Below are 21,467 nucleotides of genomic sequence, written 5' to 3'. Positions count from 1 at the left end.
GGATATCGTGGTAGACGAATATGGATATGATGATTATTTTCTGAAAATAAGAAATGAGTAATTTAAAACGTTAATTGTAATTTGTTTTCTTTTTCATTACAGGTAGTGCGATTACTCCCTCAACATGGATGCATTACTTAGCCTTAAAAGACCAGTCCCAGTTTCGCTCAACCTGTGCATAATATGCCAAGATATAAAGACAAACGATAAACTGTTTGCTGCCACAGAAAAAGGCCTCAACACATTATCAAATGTTACCCACGAGCGACAAAAGTTATGACATGTCAAGTACAAGGATGCAGTTGACAGACTCTCAGAAGCCCTGAAACACGACTCTAAAAAACAACTAGTTTGGCATAAATCATGCTTTGCTATGTATACAAACAAAACGAAACTAGATAAACTCAAGGCGGACTCATTGGCAGAGAGTAGCCCGTCCTCTAGTTCATCAGCATCAAGAACAGAAACCCAACCTTCCTCATATCGTCGTAGTAGCTCACCACCCATTAATTGGGAATTCTGCATGTTCTGCCAAGAGGACAAGGCCAAGCAGAAGTTGACTTCAGTCACCACCTTCAAGAGGAGCACTGAAATATTGCAAGCTTCTGAGTTTGAAAAAAAAATGCGAGTGCGTGTTGCTGGTGTTAGTGACCTAATTGCCGCAGAAGGAAAGTACCATCTCTCCTGCTATGTGCAGTTCACCAGAAAGACAACCCAAACTAAACAGGATTCTCGACAAGCTGATATTGCAATGCTGTGGCTTTGTGATGAGCTCAAGTATTCTGCTGAGCACGGTCATGTATTAGAGCTAAAAGAAGTGTGGAACCGGTATTGTACAATTGCTGAAGAATCCAACGTAGATATTCCAGTGTCATTTACCAGCAGAATGAGCACCTTCACGGATAAATTGGCAGACAAGATTGGTGAATCTATGAGATACTTGTACTTCGTGATAACGAAGCAAGTGAGCGACGCAGTGTCTTTGTTCCACTGAAGTTTGCCCTCATACCCATTTCAAAGATAACACGCGAAGAGAATGACGACACCATAGTCACAATCCCCACCTATAAACCACAGGAAGAAGATGAATTGCTCTCTATGGTACATGTTGCTCTGAAACTAAGAGGTGATATTCTTTCACAACCAGCACATGAAGGAGTGGACGTCAGTGAGCAGGCAGCAATAGAATGCGTACCCGATAGCTTGTATATGTTCCTTAACATGATGCTGGACGGCCAGCGTCTATTAGAGCAAGATATTGATGAGGATTATGATGAAAGCAAAGAGGAGTCAGTAAGACGATGCCGCATCCTCAGTATTGCACAAGATTTGATTTACACAGCTAGTGGTGACAAGCACTTGACTCCAAAACACATCGGATTAGGCAGTGCCATGCACCAAGAAACTCGCTCAAAGGAACTAGTGCAGATGTTTCACAATGCTGGACATGTTATAAGCTACACAGACGTACGTCGATTAGACACAGCCTTAGCAGAGAGTACGCTGCAAGGAATGGATGAAAGTGGGGCTGTCTTACCACCCAATTTAGTGAAAGATCGTTTCGTTTTTTTCTCTGCTGACAATATTGATATTAACGAAAACACGCTTGATGGGAAAAACTCCTTCCATGCCACACAATTTGCTGCTTGGCAGAGAGGACCACCTGCTGGCAGTCTCCTAGATGGTATCAAACTCTCAAAAAATACTACATTGAGTATTCCTGATGCCATGAATGATATCTTACCTGTACATGCCAACTCTAAGAGTATTACTCAACCTCCTTTCAGAGCTGCTACTAAACAGGAGTGGTTTGACATTCCCCTTGAAGAATCACCTTCAGCGTTGAAAGCACAGGCAACAGATAATGCGTTCATGATGACAAGACAATCAACTTCTCCAAAGCCGTCATGGACTGCATTCAACCAGGAACACAGTGATGTTAATCCTGAAATGTCTACTGTAGGGTATCTGCCAATCATTCAAGCCCCAGCGCATGACATTAATACTTTGAACACTGTTGTTCGAAGAGCGCTACACATCACACAAGCCCTCAACCAGAAACATATTGTCCTAACTGTCGATGAAGCCCTCTTTCCAAACCTAATGGAGCTAAAGTGGTCCGTTCCAGAATACAATGATATCCTCATACCACGCCTTGGTGGACTGCATACATCCATGAACTTCCTTCGAGTAATTGGACAACACATGCAAGATTGTGGTCTAATTGATGTGTGGACCGAAACTGACATTCTTGGAGCCAATGCAGCACAACACGTAATGGCGGGCAAAGCATATGCACGTGCCGTTAGAGTCCACAAGATCACATTACAGGCCTTGTGGCAGTTACTTCTTCCCCAACTCTACAGTTACTTAGACGAGCATGATAAAGAGTTGAAGGAACAACTGCAGAGCACTTTGCAATCCAACGACTATGATTTTGCAGAGCTGCTGGATACATTCTCTACAGAGGACTTCCGTAATCACATGGATACCTTTGGTCACAAACTACAGGAAGACAATCCAAATTCTCAGTTCTGGTGGCAATATATGGACATGGTAAGCATTCTTTTGCTTTTCATCAGAGCACAGCGTGATGGTGTCTGGGACCTCCACATGTATGCCTTCAGGAGGATGCTACCTTTCTTCTTTAGGTATGACCACACTCATTATGCTAGATGGGGAACCATTTACCTGGCAGAAATGAACTGCCTTCCACCAGAAGTCCTTCAGGAATTCCAGGCAGGAAATTTTGTTGTAAAGGAGTCCGGCCGGAAATTCAATCAAGTATCACCTGATCATAGCCAAGAATGGCTGAATGGCACTGGAAAGAAGAGCGGTGGCATTGTGGGCATCACAAGAAGTATCTCTGCATTAGGCAGATGGGCACTATCATATAACTTGAGAACTTGCATATCGAGTAAAACTAGACAAATGCTGATGATCGAAGGGGAGGAAAGTGAGTATGTGTACAACGAGCTTACACCTTCCAGGAAAGGGCGTGACAACCTTGATGAGGAGAAAGTCGTCTCAGCTTTCCGACGATTCGATGTATTCAGCGAGGGAATGTCATCTTCTGTACTGCAGAATATTGCTACCAAGGATTTGGCATCGGAGAGCATTCAACATTCTTTGCTTAATGCAGAAAAACTTGGACAGGTGCAGCTGGATGAGTTTGTTGATCAGCGCCTTCTTCAGCCTCCTGATGGCACATGTCATATCAATTTCAATGCCGCTTTACATAGGAACAAAGCACAGACTTTCTCGTCTCTGTATGCTGTAGACTGCAAAGAAAGCAAAGGCAAAGAAACGACCATCAAGGCAGATAGAAACATTCTACAGCGACTTGTGACAGCTTCCAAAGCAGGGCGTGTGATAAACCTGGACCTGATTCTGCAGCATGAGCTTATGCCTGTGCCAATTTCACTTGCTGCCATGAATGGGAGTCTACATACAGGCAGTAGCGGTAAATCTCGACTGGCAAATGAGTTGATTCAAGATGTCTCAACCCCAGAACAAGTGACATTAACTGGAAGTACTTGCTTAGTAATTGATGGTCAAGCACTGGTGATGGCTCTTGGAAAGCCCAGCGGAATAACCACATTTGGTGAATATGCAGATGCGTTTGTGAATTCAGTGTTTGCCATGGGGAAAACTTTGAGAGAGTTGACGTAACTTTCGACCGATACCAGCAGGATTCCATCAAGACTGGAACCAGAATGAAACGTACCCGGGCCTCTCGACCAATACGTCGGGTAAACCAAAACCAAAACGTTCCTCTACCAGACAAATGGACCAACTTTCTCTCACTTGTAGAGAAAAAGGCAAATCTAGCAGAGTTTCTTTCTCAGCAGCTCATGACAAATGCGGTGTCTATTGCACCCACATCACTTGTAGTGGCTGGAGGATTTGCACAGATCACAGACGTGAAATCTTCAGATCCAGAGATGGACACATCATCCCTACAGGCCAACCATGAGGAGGCGGACACACGACTTGTTCTTCATTGCGTCGACACAAATGCTGAAACAGTGGTGGTTTTAGTGCGTGACACACTGACGTGCTGGTCTTGTTAGCTGCTCATTTTGATAAGATGCCATGCACTCAGCTGTGGATGAAGGCAGGAACTCTTAAGAAGCCAAAATACATTCCCATCCACAAACTCCACCAGAAACTGCCACCTTGCCAAGTGGAAGCGTTGCTGCCATTCCATGCCATTACTGGTTGTGACTGTGTCACAGCTTGCTGGCCACGGCAAAAAGACAGCCTGGAAGGTGTTTCAAACACACAGCCAATTGTTGACAGATCTAGGCACAGAAGATATCACTGAAGAAGTAATCAACGATGCAGAAAAGTTCATATGCCGTCTTTACAAGGTACCCGATGATGTGGACAGATGCGACAAGGCACGTGTAATACTCTTCTCTAAGGGTTGTCCACAGGAGACTCTGCCACCAACATCAGATGCAGTGAGACTACACATAAGGCGCGCACATTACCAGGCTTTTATTTGGAAGCGCGCAACCATCGCTACTCCAGTACTCCCCCAAGTAACAGACATGGGATGGACATACATCGATGGGAACTTGGTGCCGAAGTTGATGACGCTATCTCCAATTCCTAAGGCGTGTCGCGAGACAGTAACATGCGGATGTACCAAAGGATGTATAAATGGCCGTTGCAGCTGCAGAAAAGCTGGGCTAACATGCACAGGAGGATGTGCATGTGCATACAACAGACAACTAGAATGCAGAAACAGAACAGACTAAGATAGACAGGTAAACATTTGAGAATGCCAATATTGAGCTATACGGTATTTATAAAGTATAATTACTAAAAGGCAGCCATTTTGGAACTTTACCCCTTTTTTAAATGCACTTTAGAAATGATTTAATATCATTTTTTTTTGTTCTAAAGAAATTAAAAGCGCATTTGACCAGTGAAAGTGATGTACATAAAAAAATACACCCCAGAAATTACCAAAAATATGGCGGCCATCTTGGAATTCAACATGGCGGCGAAACCAAACTAGTTACAACTTAGGTAACAGTAAATTTGGAATCCTCAGTATCACAAACATGGGTATTGCCACTATTTTGAGCCTTCTATGTTGCTTAAAATTCAAGTTATGGCAAAAAATATGCTGAAAATGGCGGGCATTTTTTTTTTTACAATTTGAAGGTTAAGACTCCAAAATTGAACCGGTTAAACAGCATTTTTGAATTCAGCACCCTCGAATTATCCTAAAAAACTTGTTTAATCACTTTTAACACAAAATGCCTACACTATTCGAAAATTCTCAAATTTTTACTTGTCTATGTGGTAAATCCTTACCCGATTTCTCTGTCTGTTTCTGTTTTGAGAACAGTATGAGATTCGGACACCCACCCATTCACTACACATCCTCAAGCACTTTCCACATCTACACTGATGGAGAATATTGCTTACATTATATATTTTTATTTCATTATTTAATTTTATCGAATGATTTGTCCAAACATTGCTGAACAATGAAGGTGCAGACAGTGAAATCCAAGGCAGCTGCAGTCAGAAACAGGCATATAAGCAGAAAGTTATTTCTCAATGCTGTGAGACATTGCCTGTTATTTGACCTCATACTGTCAAACATCACTGATGGTTTCTGTCACAAAATTCACAAATAATGCAATGAACGACCTTGTAGAATCCTGTCATTGACTTTAATTGTATAACAAACCGGAGTTGTGTTCTGGCAGGGAACCGCAGAACACACGCACTACAACTAATGGGGCCTCCTGGTCCACCTGGGCCTCCCGGACCTCCAGGAATGACGAGCGGTGTAAGTTGTACTTCATTTTAAAAGTTTTATTAATGTGATCTCGAGGCATAGCTGATGGAAAGCTGTATCCATTGGAGACTAAACAAATACCTTTATCACTTTGAGATCATTGATATAGGAATAACTTGGCTTCTCGTGTAACTTTAAAATTATGTTTTTCGTGAATGTTTAAAGGTGTGGTGCATTTAATAGGTTCTTATGGAAAGGAAGAATGTGTGCCACATTGTTTGAGAGTATCCGGTTATACATGGCTCCTGTGCATAGTAATCTGCAGAGCACACAATAAGACTTTTTGCTTTCCAGATATGCTTTTTGTGACAACTGTGGAACTTGTCACCCCTTCACACCAGCTGCAGGTGCTTCGGTTCATGACTGTACAGGAGATGGTGCGAGGCTGGCGTGCAGCACCTGAGGGTGCTTTGGTTTATGTGCACAATGGTGGTGAGGTCTACCTGCGCATTTCTGGAGGATGGAGGAAGCTGCAGGTCATTGTCTATCCATCAATGCACAGAGCATAATGGGGCATACTATGGCCATTGCGACCTGTGCCCATTCACACCTGGATTAATTTACAATAAGTTTGAGATGTGCATGCTGTACTCGTTCCCAAATGTACCTATAAAACACCCAAATTAATCCACCCTGGGGGAGATGTATCTGATTGACTGCAGGAGCAGGAAATTGTATGTAAATGAATCAATGTATGTAAATGTAATCTACTTGGCCCATCTTTCATAATCCCTACAATTACTGTGATGTGACTTCTTCGTTTTCTCATTGACAAATTTTGTCCTTTTCACAGCTTGGCCATCTGATTCCAATTGCCTCCCATAACCCTCCTGTAAGTATAACGATCTTATTATGTACTCCTTTTGTCGTCTTCTTCACTAACGTTGATGCGCATGTGTATTTTCACCTTAAACACTCCTCCAGTGAAGTAGTAGAATCACAGTAAATCAGTACTGCATTGTAAACTCTCGCACCAAGTCGGCTGTGCGGGATAAGTATTCTATGAATATCATCTCATTTAATTTGGTATTCTGGGGCAAGTCAGTTATTGCTGCACTTAATTTATAGTATTGTGCTTACAGTAGACATATTCGGGTTTCTTCAATATTTTTGCTGAAGTTTTCCTTTTGTCTCCTGTTGTTTATTGGTTTCAACCAAAAACAATAGCATAGCATTTTGTTTGGCCTTTCTTTCTTGACACCCTCTGGGTTACCGGTGCATAAGCTCACCGTGTCCTGAGGTCAATACGTAGCAGCAATATATATATATATATATATATATATATATATATATATATATATATATACACATATATATATATATATATATATATATATATATATATATATAATTATATATATATATGTATATATATATATATATATATATATATATATATATATATATATATATATATATATATATATATATATAATTATATATATATATGTATATATATATATATATATATATATATATATATATATATATATATATATATATATATAAATACATAAGTGCAGTAAGCCACAATCCATCCGTACGATAGTCATTGACGTGCTCCTTGCTTACACCGGCAGGTACAACCAGCTACTCTGAATCCTCAGGCGTACAACGCATACCATGCACACATGCACCAGAGTGACATGCATCGACCCGATGCTATGGTAATTAGCTATTACATCAAAATGCTGACATTGTACTGATGAACGAGTGATGCAATGTGTGATGTTGACTTTGGCGTCATTATACATTACAGTTGCACCTGGTCGCACTAAATACTCCACGACCAGGTGCAATTGGGGGGATCCGTGGCGTGGATTTCGAGTGCTTCAGGCAGGCACGTGCGGCTGGTCTGATGGGGACATACCGTGCCTTCCTCACGTCGAAAGACCAGGACTTGGCAGCAGTGGTTCGCAGAGGAGACCGTACTGGAGTCCCTGTGGTTAATTTAAAGGTCAGTATTTGGCTTACTGTCACCACCATTGAATGTGTAAGACAATGCTTTTGGCATCAGAAGTCCAGGATAGATGTCCCTGTATAGGCTGGAGGACATCAGAAGTCCAGGATAGATGTCCCTGTATAGGCTGGAGGACATCAGAAGTCCAGGATAGCTGTCCCTGTACAGGCTGGAGGGCATCAGAAGTCCAGGACAGATAGCTGTCCCTGTACAGGCTGGAGGGCATCAGAAGTCCAGGATAGATGTCCCTGTATAGGCTGGAGGGTATCAGAAGTCCAGGATAGATGTCCCTGTATAGGCTGGATGATATCAGAAGTCCAGGATAGATGTCCCTGTATAGGCTGGATGATATCAGAAGTCCAGAATAGATGTCCCTGTATAGGCTGGAGGGCATCAGAAGTCCAGGACAGATAGCTGTCCCTGTATAGGCTGGAGGGCATCAGAAGTCCAGGATAGATGTCCCTGTATAGGCTGGAGGGCATCAGAAGTCCAGGACAGATAGATGTCCCTGTACAGGCTGGAGGGCATCAGAAGTCCAGGACAGATAGATGTCCCTGTACAGGCTGGAATTTCTCAATTCACACAGCCTTATGCAATTGCACATGTTGTGTTCTAGAACATGGGTGTGCTCAGGTTCAGATACCACATGCCAAAATGCCCTTGTAATCCATGTGAAAGCTCTCCAAGTAATATGCACATATACACAAGGAGAGGGATCAGTTAACTGCAATGAGGAGAGCATTTATGTTTTAGATGAGAAGGAAATGTCTCCACTAATTGTCAATGTCCAATGAAAGAGGGCAATCTTGAAAAGGGAAGGTACTGTCATCTAAATAAGTAAATAATGCGAGCAGGTGGGAGAGCTGTTATTACAGGTGTGCAGTTCTATTTGTACTTTTGCTTTCACTAATGGCGCCATTTACCACCCCCACCTCTCACAGAATGAAGAGCTATTCCCCAGTTGGAAAACCCTTTTCAATGGCTCTGGGGCCATATTTAACCGTGACGTTGATATTCTCTCTTTTGATGGACGAAACGTACTCACAGACCAGCACTGGTAAGACTGCCGATTCTGTAATAACACACTTGTAAATCATCCTTGTTGCCCATTATATCCTTTAACCAAATGAGAACAGTTGTTTTGCATGTAGGAATATCCGAATAAAGGGCGAGTTTAGAGCGGGAATGAAGGCCTAAAATTTTGGACTGAACAAGCAGTCAAGAGTTGTGAACAAGAACCATCATAAATAAATGGATACGCTGATCCAATAGAATTTGTACAGCCCACATCTATTTAGAATACCGCACATACATCTACTTAGAATACCGCATGTACATCTACTTAAAACACCACATGTACATATACTTACAATACCGCATGTACACGTACTTACAATACCACATGCACACGTACTTACAATACCGCATGTACACGTACTTACAATACCACATGCACACGTACTTACAATACCACATGCACACGTACTTACAATACCACATGTACACGTACTTACAATACCGCATGTACACGTACTCACAATACCACATGCACACGTACTTACAATACCACATGCACACGTACTTACAATACTGCACGTACACTTACTTACAATACCACATGCACGCTTACTTACAATAACGCATGTACACATACTTGCAATACTACATGTACATCTACTTACAATACTGCATATAATACATCTAACGTACTTACAATACCACATGCACACGTATTTACAATACCGCACAAACACATACTTCAAATACTGCACAGACACATACTTACAATACCGCATGCACACGCACTTATAATACCGCATGTAAACATACTTACAATACCGCAATACACTTTCTTACAATACCACATGCACATGTACTTACAATACTGCACTTACACATACTTACAATACCGCACGTACATGTACTTACAATACCGCATGCATATCTACTTACAATACCGCACGTACATCTACTTCCAATACTGCATGTACACATACTTACAATACCGCATGTACATCTACTTACAATTCCACATGTACATGTACTTACAATACCACATGTACATGTACTTACAATACCACATGTACATGTACTTACAATACCACAAGTACACATAACTGCAATACCACATGCATAATGACCATAATAATGACAATGATAATGTTCCACAATGATAATACTACATAATGATAATGCTACATAATGATAAAGATATCAAAAAAAAAAAAAAAAAGACAATATTTAAAATGATAATGAAAGCAATGACAATGTTGATAATGATGACAATAATGATAATAGTACATGGTAATAATGGTACATGAGTACATCTATTAATTACATGCTATTGGAACATACCTTTTATACCTTTAGACCCCTTTATACCTTTAGACCCCTTTATACCTTTAGACCCCTTTATACCCTTCAGACCCCTTGGATTTTAAGACTCTTTAGAATTTAGATCCTTCAGACATTTACACTTTTTGGACCCCTTTCTACCATTTAGACCTTTTTATAGACCAGTGGTTGTTAACCATTTTGAAGGCGCCGAACCCTAACAAAACGCACCGAACACTCGCGGAACCCCTCAAATTTGACAAAAAAATTAAGAAGAATTGCATCTTAATGCGTTTTCTGTTCTTCTTTTCGGGAGGCGATCTGGGAAATGCGTGGTTTTGTTTTGGCAAGGGCCACCCTCAAATCATTTTCGCATACAAGCCTACTCCTTTTCTTTGTTTTAATGGCCACCAGTTTCGAAAACGCATGCTCGCAGAGATACGTTGTAACGAACGGCGTGAGGATCTCAAGGGCAATTTTAGCGATGTGAGGATACCCTTCCATTTGGCGGCACCAAAACGTTGAGAGCATTGTTGTGCCGAAGAGTTGTTGTTGAGTCTGGCTCTGCTGAAGTTCGATGAGGTCGTCGAGGTATTGGTCATTGACATCTACCGTTGCAATGTCGAAAGTAAACGGCTGCCGCACCCATGCTGGGTATTGCTCTTGGTCAGGGAAGTAGCCGTCGAATGACTTTCCCAGCTCATCCAAGTGCGTGGCAATCGCTTGCTTCAGCTCCCCCGGTACAGCAGTACCTCCAACTTCAGACTCGTCTTCGATCCCGCTCACGCACTCGTCCAGAAGCGAAAAGTTCGCGAAGTTGTCGTTCTCTGTTCGCCGCCTCCACAACGGTAACTTCTTTCGGAAAGCGCTCAGCTTTTCTTCAGATTTGATGACATTCACTACACCGCCCTGCATCTGGCAATTGAGATGATTGAGTGCGTCGAAGATGTCAGCCAAGTACGCCAAGGCGAGGATGAACTCTGACTCTTGGAAGTGCGTTGCATGGCAATGCTGGTGTTCTCACGAAAACAGGGCTAATTCTACACGCAAGGCAAAAACACGGCTCACTACCTTCCCTCATGATAACCATCGAACGTTAGAGTGGTAGAGAAGGACTTCGAATTCAGAGCCGATTTCATTGCATAGCTCTTTGAAGATGCAATGATTCAGAGCACGGCTTCACACATAATTCACAGTTTCAACGACGATTTTCAGAACATTGGCCAGTTTTGGAGGCAGGGTTTTTTTTTTATGTCTGTGCAGGACGCAGTGCGTGACGATGATGGGTGGTGCATCGGCCTTCACCAGCACTCCAAAACCGGAGTTGCATCCCAGCATGGCTGGAGCTCTGTCTGAGCAAACTGCAGACACCATGTTCCACGAGAGGCCGTTGCTTCTGAAGAAGTCGTCCACAAGCTTCTTCACGTCAGCTGCCTTCGTCGTTGTTGTGAGAGGCTTGCAGAACAGAAAGTCTTCCTTGATCTCGTCTCCTTTGACATAACGCACAAATACGATGAGCTGGCTCAAATTCGAAACGTCGGTGGTCTCGTCGAGTTGAAGGCTGAATTTTGTCGGGCTCGCGACTAAATCTGCAACTACCTGGGCGAGGATGTCGTCGCTCATGTCGTCGATTCTGCATCTGATGGTGTCATTTGAGAGTGGAACGAGAGACAACTTGTTTTCAGCAGCTTTTCCCAGCATGATATTGGCCATCTTCAATGCGGCCGGTTTGATGAGTGTCTCACCAACGGTGTGCGGTTTGCCCTGCTTTGCGATCAGGTACGCAACTTCATACGATGCGGTGAGGATCAGTTTGTCAATTGGAATGAAGCCGAGAGTGGGCAAGGTAGCACTTACGTCGAATCCGACTCTCTTCAATTTGAATTCATCCAGCGTTTCGTCTTCGTACTGCCCCTCACCGTGCAGTTTTTTTGAAGTGTTCGCATAGTTTTGCTGGTGCTAGGCTGGAGTTGCTCAACTTGACATTGCAAAGCATGCATTGAGGACGCTGACTTCCGTACCGCACGTAATCCTCCGACCACTTCCCTTTTTTGCTCGACATACTGCCAAAAAAAAAAAAAAGTAACAAACTGATCTTAATTGAGTTTGGGCAAATAATTATATGACAAAAATTAAAAAAGGAACATGCTTAAATATAATCAGTACCCCTGTGAAAAGTGAAAAATTTTAACGAAGAAAACATAACTTATAGTTACAATGACGGGATTTATTATCTACTCAACTCTATGTCACCTCAAATCCCATTATAATATTACATAGAAAACTGTGAATTGTTAGTTTTGAATTGCGACCAAAGGAGTTATATCACCTCCAACTAATTTTCTGAGTAATTCAATCATCTTTTATAATCACCATCCACTTTTGACTTTAATATAACTCTGAACCTGCCCTGCATATCCACAAACATTTCCAACTTACTTTTCAATTAATCAGTAACTCCAAAGTAAGGCACGACCAATGACGCACGGCACACGGCAAGCTAATCGAGACAATTCACTGGAATTTCCGAGCACCTGCAAAGTCCAAAATCCAGTAAGTAAGTAAGCAAGTAAGCACCATCAACAGAATAATTAGCAAGTTGCTCATTGATTCAACTTACTACTGTCAGTGTAAAAAAAAAAAAAAATAACCACCTTTAGAGGCCATTTTTCCCCGCAAAGCGGGGGTTGGCCTTTTTCGGGAACCGTGGTTGTTGTTGTTTTTTGGTCCCCTTTTTGAAGCGATGTTTTACGGCCGGATGCCCTTCCTGACGCCAACCATTTTTGCCGCCTTTAACGACAAACAGGGAATTACCAGTGAACTTGTACTCAATTAGCCGACCTCGGAAGGATGACAGGCTGAGACAACCCCCCTGGCGTTAATTCAGCGATCGACCGGGATTCGAACCCAGGATCCTAGGATCCTAAGCCGGCACCCTAGCCGCTAGCCCAACACCAGGGTTGTCAGTGTGAAACAACTTATCCTAAACACAGACTAGAGAAACCATGAATGGGATGGGAATACAATAATTACAAATAACATTTCCATTCGTTCGTAACATACATAGCAAAATAATAATAATATTAATAATAAGCGTAATTACACATAGATTCAAAATTGATACAAAACTAAAAAATAATAATAATAATATTGCAATGCGTTTTGGAGGACCTCCGCCGAACCCCTGAGACTGGCTCACTGAACCCCTGGGGTTCGGTCGAACCCAGTTTAAGAACCACGGTTATAGACTATTAGGCCTTCACACCTTTCAATACCCTTTAGACATTTTTCAGCACCTTTGACCTCTGGACCCTTTTTAGATGTTTTAAAAGCCTTCAGACGCAAGACAATTCAGACCCTTTAGACCTTAAATTACACCCTTTGGTCCCATTAGACCTTTTAAGACCCTTTCAATCCTTTGGAACCTTTTAGACCTTGTCAGACTATTTAGATCTTCCATTTTCAATCAAAAACCTTTCATATACTATATATATATATATATATATATATATATATATATATATATATATATATATATATATATATATATATATATATATATATATATAATATATTTATGGGAGCGTACGCTGGATCAGCACGTCGCTGCGTCCTTGGACGACTCCTCAGCACCATCCCGACACACACTACTGTGTATGCTATGCTACGGAATGAGGTGTTTTTACGGCGGCCGGAGTGCAAATCCTGCCACCAACCTCCTTGAGAGAGGACCCAGTACCCTGGTACTCATTTCGCCGACCTCGGAAGGATGACAGGCTGAGTCAACCCCACCTGGTATTAATTCAACAGCTGAACGGGATTCAGAACTCAAGACCTTAGGATCCCAAGCTCGCCGCCCTAACCATTAGGCTAACACCAGGTATACCACCAGGTATATATACTAAGTCTTTCCGTTTACTTGCCGCACAAAATACACCACCACAAGTCCTGAGGATGGTCTGCCATCTCCCATTGCTCTTTCTAGTATATGAATGTTTTGGTTACAAATTGTCCCCTGGAAACTAATGTGTGATAAGAAAATGCATTCAGTGACGTAATAGTTAGAGAGTCAGCTCTGAGTCTGGGTGGCTGGGAGGTCGTTGGTTCCAACCTCAGACCTGTCATACCAAAGACTTTGAAATGGCATGTGCTGCCTCCTTGCTTGATGCTCAGCATTTAAAAGGGATAGAGCATGGACAAACAACCTTAGGTTGGCAATAATAGTGCATATTTTGATGGGCCTAATGGCCTCATCCGAAATCAAAGTTCCTTAATTGTAAGGGATCTCGTATTATTATTATAATTATTATATTATTATTTTGTTCGAAACTACGCTTGCCATACTTGAATGGGTTGCCGGAAGGTAATACTGCCATCAGACCGTACCTGATAGTTCAACAACTCAGGAAGATAGTCCTTCACCAGCTTGTGTAATACCCATGGTAACAGGAAAGATTGCAGATGATTATGAAGTGGTAAAATTTTTTAAAGGAAAGGTCAACGGGTGGAGTAGTTTTGTGTTAAGGAAACCATAAGGTGATAAAATTGGAGAGAACATTGCATTTTGTCGCCGTTGTAATGCATTTGAAAAAGCTCCAGATGGACAAAAAATTTGATGACTCAAATCCTTCGACGGCATCCACTTCATCTCTCACTTCAGCAAGTGATATTCTCAAAGTTGTACAGTTAAGTAAAGGAGGAATTACAAGAAGAGCTGCAGGATATGTATGAATGAATGATCGTTTTCAGGCCATTTTTCCTCGCTAAAGCGGGGTTAGCCTTGCGGGCCCCATGACAATCATGGTTCCCTGTTTTGAGGCAATGTTTTTATGGCCGGATGCCCTTCCTGACGCCAACCCTTAGTCACCTCTTACGATGCACAGGGATACGGTGTACCTATTCTAAATCGGGGTACACACCGGATCATTCATCCCAGCAAGCTGGTACTCAATTTGCCGACCTCGGAAGGATGACAGGCTGAGTCAACCCCCCTGGTGTTAATTCAGCGATCGACCGGGATTCGAACTCAGGATCCTAGGATCCCAAACCAGCACCCCAACCGCCAAGCCAACACCAGGCAGGATGCGGAACAATAAAAAAATAAAATAAACAACTTCGCCTGAATTAAAAAAAAATCTGCTCAGTTGGTTGATGTCAGCTCTTACTCATGTTTATTATTTCTTCTTTTCAATGGAAGAGTGCTCATCATTAATTAAGTCACACTTTAAATTATTGGAAAAAAAGTTGTAGGAAGAACTTTCAACACTTTTTAGTCAGAATTTATGATTGAAATATATCATGGTGCATGCTTTGTCTGTGTCACATATTTTGTCTTGAATGACGTCACAATGTCTTGGTCACAGACGTCGCAAAAATACCATACATGTGATACATGCGACCCCTCTTGCTGACCTTTTCTACTCAACCTGGAAACCTGAGTCTGTTACCCCCAAATGATCTATAAACTTAGTCCTCCCCTCATTGGCCATGGTCTTAAATACACCACTTTGTGGCGATTACATTTTAAAACACATTAATACGGCTTTCAAATGGTGTTGTTGGCTTAGCCTGGTGTTGGCTTAGCGGTTAGGGTGCTGGCTTGGGATCCTAGGATCCTGGGTTCGAATCCTGGTCGATCGCTGAATTAACACCAGGGGGGTTGACTCAGCCTGTCATCCTTCTGAGGTCGGCAAATTGAGTACCTTCCCTTGCTGGGATGAATGATCCCGGTGTGTACCCCGATTTAGAATAGGTACACCGTATCCCTGTGCATCGTAAGAGGCGACTAAGGGTTGGCGTCAGGAAGGGCATCCGGCCATAAAAACATTGCCTCAAAACAGGGAACCATGATTGTCATGGGGCCCGCACGGCTAACCCCCGCTGTAGCGGGAAAAATGGCCTTAAAACGATCATTCATTCATTCAATACGGCTTCAAATGGCGATTACAATTTTGAACAAATTAATTCGGCTTTCAAAACATTTCAAAGATCTGAAGATATTTTATAGATCCGATTTTCAAAGGAAATGTGATCTGTGTCCATTACATTTGAGTGGGTTGATAATCTTGACTCCATTTACATGAACGAATCAAAAATCTGAACAAAAAAGGTCTGAGTTACTGGCACAAAGATCACAAAGGAGACAACATGGTCTCCCCTTAACCACCTGCTTAGCCTGTGCTTATCGATTCCTTTCATTGTCGACCATCCCAGATGTACAGGCTTCTGTGTTGTAGTACACTACAATACAAAACGATTGGCCATCCCATCTCCAATGAAAAGTAGGCAAGTTATCGCCGGCATGCTCAATCAATTTCAAATTCCTGCCCTAGCCCTTTGCCAGCTTCCAAATTCCTGCCCTAGCCGTTCACCAGCTTCCAAATTCCTGCCCTGGCCCTTCCCCAGCTTCCAAATTCCTGCCCTGGCCCTTCACCAGCTTCCAAGTTCCTGCCCTGGCCCTTCACCAGCTTCCAAATTCCTGCCCTGGCCCTTCCCCAGCTTCCATATTCCTGCCCTGGCCCTTCACGAGCTTCCAAATTCCTGCCCTGGCCCTTCACCAGCTTCCAAATTCCTGCCTAGCCCTTCACCAGCTTCCAAATTCCTGCCTAGCCCTTCCCCAGCTTCCAAATTCCTGCCTAGCCCTTCACCAGCTTCCAAATTCCTGCCTAGCCCTTCCCCAGCTTCCAAATTCCTGCCTAGCCCTTCACCAGCTTCCAAATTCCTGCCTAGCCCTTCACCAGCTTCCAAATTCCTGCCCTGGCCCTTCACCAGCTTCCAACTTCCTGCCCTGACCTATTGGGTGCACTTCACTTGTGACACCGTCACCCACACTCCAGCAGTGAATCAGCAACCAAGTGCTGCACAAAAATTAATAAATGAACCTTTTAGAGTGAGCCTCGTTTGGTGTTGTTATTTTGACTATTTAATCAGCCTCATTTGGACACTTGAAATGTAAGGGTGTTTGCAATATTTTAACCACGTGCCCTGCCACCCCAGGCCTCACAAAGCCGTTTGGCATGGATCGGATCTTCGCGGTGCACGCCTGATGGAGAGCCAGTGTGCGACGTGGCGCAACGCATCACCGGGTCACACCGGGCAGGCCTCCTCACTGCGAAACTTCCACTTGCTGTCCCAAGAGGCTCAACCCTGCCGCAACCACCTTGTGGTCCTATGTGTTGAAAACAGCTCGGTCCTGCACGCCCGCCGCAGGAAATAGATACGCTCTAAAGCTCAGCCATTTCCTTTCTCCTCTTCACTGGCTGGGAATGTCATTTTTAAAGGGTTAAAAATGTTACGAACACACCCTTCTCCTTGTAACTGTTAATCTCTCTTCACTTTTACATCAAACGTGTTATGGGTTGAAAACACCAGGCTTGTAATATGGTGAAATTGCACGCTCAACGTGACTGCAATAGGTTAACACACTGTACACCTGCTGCTTTGTCTGTCTCACATATTTTGTCTTGAATGACGTCAGAATGTCTTCGTCACAGACGTCACAAAAATACCACACATCTTGTTGACATTTATCTACTCCACCTGGAAAGCTAAGTCTGTTACCCCCAAATGATCTATAAACTTAGTCCTCCCCTCATTGGTCATGGTCTTAAATACACCACTTTGTGTCGATTACAATTTTAAATAAATTAATACGGCTTTCAAAAAATTTCAAAACAAACAACAACAACAACAACAACATGCATTTTAAGGCCATTTTCCCTGCTAGAGCGGGGGTTAGCCTTGCGGTCCCCATGACAATCTTCTCCATTTTGCCCTATTTTCTGCATCTCCCCTTGTTAACCCCCTTGCCCGCATTTCTTCTTCCACCATCTTTAGCCAAGTCTTTCTCGGTCTTCCCCGTCCTCTACTTCCTTCTACATACATTTCCATCACTCTTCTCAACCAGTCACTTTCATCCTTCCTGAACACATGACCAAACCATCTCAACCTGTTCCTCTTCACAGCATCAATCACAGGCTCTATTCCCATCATCTTTCGCAATTTCAAAAAATTTCAAAGATCTGAAGATATTTTATAGATCAGATTTTCAAAGGAAATGTGATCTGTGTCCATTACATTTGAGTGGGTTGATAATCCTGACTCTATTTACATGAACGAATAAAAAATCTGAACAAAAAAGGTCTGAGTTACTGGCACAAAGATCACGAAGGAGACAACATGGTCTCCCCTTAACCACCTGCTTAGCCTGTGCTTATCGATTCCTTTCATTGTCGACCATCCCAGATTTTTTTAAATGGCATTTTTGTACAACAACATTACAGGATATGTTGCATTTCTTTTCCTTTTTTTTAGCAAGAGGAATTTTTGCAAATTTTTTTAGCTCTTTTTTTTTTTTTTTTACACATCCACGCAAACACACACACACACATGCACGCACGCACACATGCACGCAGGCACACACACATATCCTGAAAATAGCCCTTGGAACAAAACTCTGAGAACAACACAACTTAGCCCATGAATTGCAATCCTTCACCAAAGCTGGGGCTGGGGGTGGATACTTCGAGATCTGGGAGGACTCCAGTCTATCTTCTCAAACCCAAATTATGAAGATAACAATCAACGACACACACACACACACACACACACACACACACACACACACACACACACACACACACACACACACACACACACACACACGCATACACACACAAACCCTTTTTCTTCCTTTGAGGTAGTGATGGAAAATGAAAGCATTCAATAATTTGTGAATTAATATGATTGCTTTGCAGTTCTTTCAGACTCCAGATGTAATCACATGGTATTTATGAGGACTGACAGGACAGAGTTTTGTAACATTTTACAACGACATACAAACAAGCCATGAAGCAGGAAACATCAAATTGCTGCAAAGGAACCTATAGCTGCCTATATTAAAACCTTATAGCTTTAAAAAAAATAGGCAAATCCAACATTCTAAATGCATGGTGTGCTGCCATCATTATATTTATCATAATATACATCTTATGCTATTGCTCTCACAATTACCGTCTTTTCTTTGTGCTTGTATTTGCATTTCGTGGCCAGGGTGGACTCAACTCGATGAACTTGAAAAGTGCAAACATAGACAGTTGCACCATTTCTGATTCACTTTGTGCTGAAGCTATTTCTGATCCACTTTGTACTGTCGCAATTTCTGATCCACTTTGTGCTGAAGCTATTTCTGATCCTCTTTGTAGTGTCGCCATTTCTGATCCACTTTGTGCTAGCTATTTCTGATCCACTTTGTAGTGTCGCAATTTCTGATCCACTTTGTGCTGAAGCTATTTCTGATCCACTTTGTAGTGTCGCCATTTCTGATCCACTTTGTGCTGAAGCTATTTCTGATCCTCTTTGTAGTGTCGCCATTTCTGATCCACTTTGTGCTAGCTATTTCTGATCCACTTTGTAGTGTCGCCATTTCTGATCCACTTTGTGCTGAAGCTATTTCTGATCCTCTTTCTAGTGTCGCCATTTCTGATCCACTTTGTGCTAGCTATTTCTGATCCACTTTGTAGTGTCGCCATTTCTGATCCACTTTGTGCTGAAGCTATTTCTGATCCTCTTTGTAGTGTCGCCATTTCTGATCCACTTTGTGCTAGCTATTTCTGATCCACTTTGTAGTGTCGCCATTTCTGATCCACTTTGTGCTGAAGCTATTTCTGATCCACTTTGTAGTGTCGCCATTTCTGATCCACTTTGTGCTAGCTATTTCTGATCCACTTTGTAGTGTCGCAATTTCTGATCCACTTTGTGCTAAGCTATTTCTGATCCACTTTGTAGTGTCGCCATTTCTGATCCACTTTGTAGTGTCGCCATTTCTGATCCACTTTGTGGTGAAGCTATTTCTGATCCACGTTGTAGTGTCGCCATTTCTGATCCACTTTGTGCTAAAGCTATTTCTGATCCACTTGTATTCTGGTAATTTCTGATCCCTTCTACTGTTGCGCCATTTCTGATCCATTTTGTACTATGGCCATATTTTCATTGAAAGTTTAAAAGGATATGTATGACCCCCACCGGGCCACCTAATGGCGTTCAGTGAGTGGGTTTTCGTTAGTGGCTATTTATTGGGAAGCTCCGTTTTAGCCAATCTGATTGTTTATTTTTATATATTGCTGCCTGTTTGACATCACCAGCATTCCCATACACCCATTTGTTTGGCACCTTACTCTGAGCTATGATGCTGAATGGTGCTACGAGAGCATAGTTTTTGTAATATGATACATTGATGTGAATAAACTGGTTGACTTGTTACTGCTTTTGGTCATTACTTTGCATTTCATTTTGAATACAAACTCGAGTTTGATGTTTTTTCTCATTGAGTGCCATATGTGACATTGTATCGAGGCGTTTCTAACTTACACATTTGGATTGATACATTGTTCTAGTTTGATGGACGTTACTCTCTTGCACGAACCTGAAAGCAAAATGGAAGTCTCCAAAATGAACGACTCACCACGAGACTGTTTTGCCTTTGCCATGGTCAGTTTACGAGATTATATAAGTCCATCCAAAGTGCCTTGGAACCCGGTTCTCTCCTATTACTTCCCGTTTCCCTTGAGGCTGTGGACTCAAAGTCCCTCCATGTCGTCAACATCTCACGACAGGAAACGGAGTCTCAGAATCTGCCTCTTAGTCAACACAGGTGGCTCTACTGCCGAACTTTCTTTTACCCTGTCCTTTTTCTCGTCTTGCTCCATTCGTCCATTGTCCTCTTCCACCCACCCCCTGTTTCCAACAAGGCTCCTTCAGTCTTCAGGCTGATGATCTCTCTTGCAGCCAGAGTGATGGTCTTCAGGCTGGTGGTCTATCTTGCAGCCAGGCTGGTGGTCTTGAAGTTGATGGTCTCTCTTGCAGCCAGGCTGATGGTCTTCAAGCTGGTGGTCTTCAGGCTGATGATTTCTCTTGCAGCCAGGCTGGTTGTCTTCAGGTTGATGGTCTTCAGGCTGATGATTTCTCTTGCAGCTAGGCTGGTGGTCTTCAGTTTGATGGTCTTCAGGCCGATGGTTTCTCTTGCAGCCAGGCTGTTGGTCTTCAGGTTGATGGTCTTCAGGTTGATGGTTTCTCTTGCAGCCAGGCTGATGGTCTCTTGCAGCCAGGCTGATGGTCTTCAGGCTGATGGTCTCTGTTTGTGGTCTCTCTCGCATTCAGGCTGGTGGTCGCTTGCAGCCAGGCTGATGGTTTCTCTTGCAGTCAGCCTGATGGTCTCTCTGATGGTCTTCAGGCTGATGGTTTATCTTGCAGCCAGGCTGGTGGTCTTCAGGTTGATGGTCTTCAGTCTGATGGTTTCTCTTGCATCCAGGCTGATGGTCTTCAGGCTGATGGTCTCTGTTTGTGGTCTCT

The 21,467-nt window shown here is 42.7% G+C and overlaps 1 protein-coding gene across 5 annotated transcripts in view; it reads left to right on the top strand.

Moving 5' to 3' along the window:
• LOC137414408 (uncharacterized) overlaps window positions 1-20,378 on the top strand; it is a 383,519-nt gene extending 363,141 nt beyond the window's left edge. For all 5 annotated transcript variants that reach the window (XM_078781942.1, XM_068099932.2, XM_068099930.2 and 2 more), the window contains 7 exons: window positions 5,733-5,815; window positions 6,166-6,300; window positions 6,618-6,656; window positions 7,405-7,491; window positions 7,584-7,781; window positions 8,726-8,841; window positions 17,115-20,378. In XM_078781942.1, coding sequence (XP_078638068.1) covers window positions 5,733-5,815; window positions 6,166-6,300; window positions 6,618-6,656; window positions 7,405-7,491; window positions 7,584-7,781; window positions 8,726-8,841; window positions 17,115-17,334 — 878 coding nt within the window. In that variant the 3' untranslated portion in view covers window positions 17,335-20,378. The remainder of the gene's footprint in view (window positions 1-5,732; window positions 5,816-6,165; window positions 6,301-6,617; window positions 6,657-7,404; window positions 7,492-7,583; window positions 7,782-8,725; window positions 8,842-17,114) is intronic.
• The last annotated feature ends 1,089 nt before the right edge of the window (window positions 20,379-21,467 follow it).

The sequence above is a fragment of the Myxine glutinosa genome, chromosome 7, assembly GCF_964187855.1.
Source record: "Myxine glutinosa chromosome 7, kmMyxGlut1.1, whole genome shotgun sequence".
NCBI classification, from domain to species: Eukaryota; Metazoa; Chordata; class Myxini; order Myxiniformes; family Myxinidae; genus Myxine; species Myxine glutinosa.
This window is presented reverse-complemented; position numbering and strand designations above follow the sequence as displayed.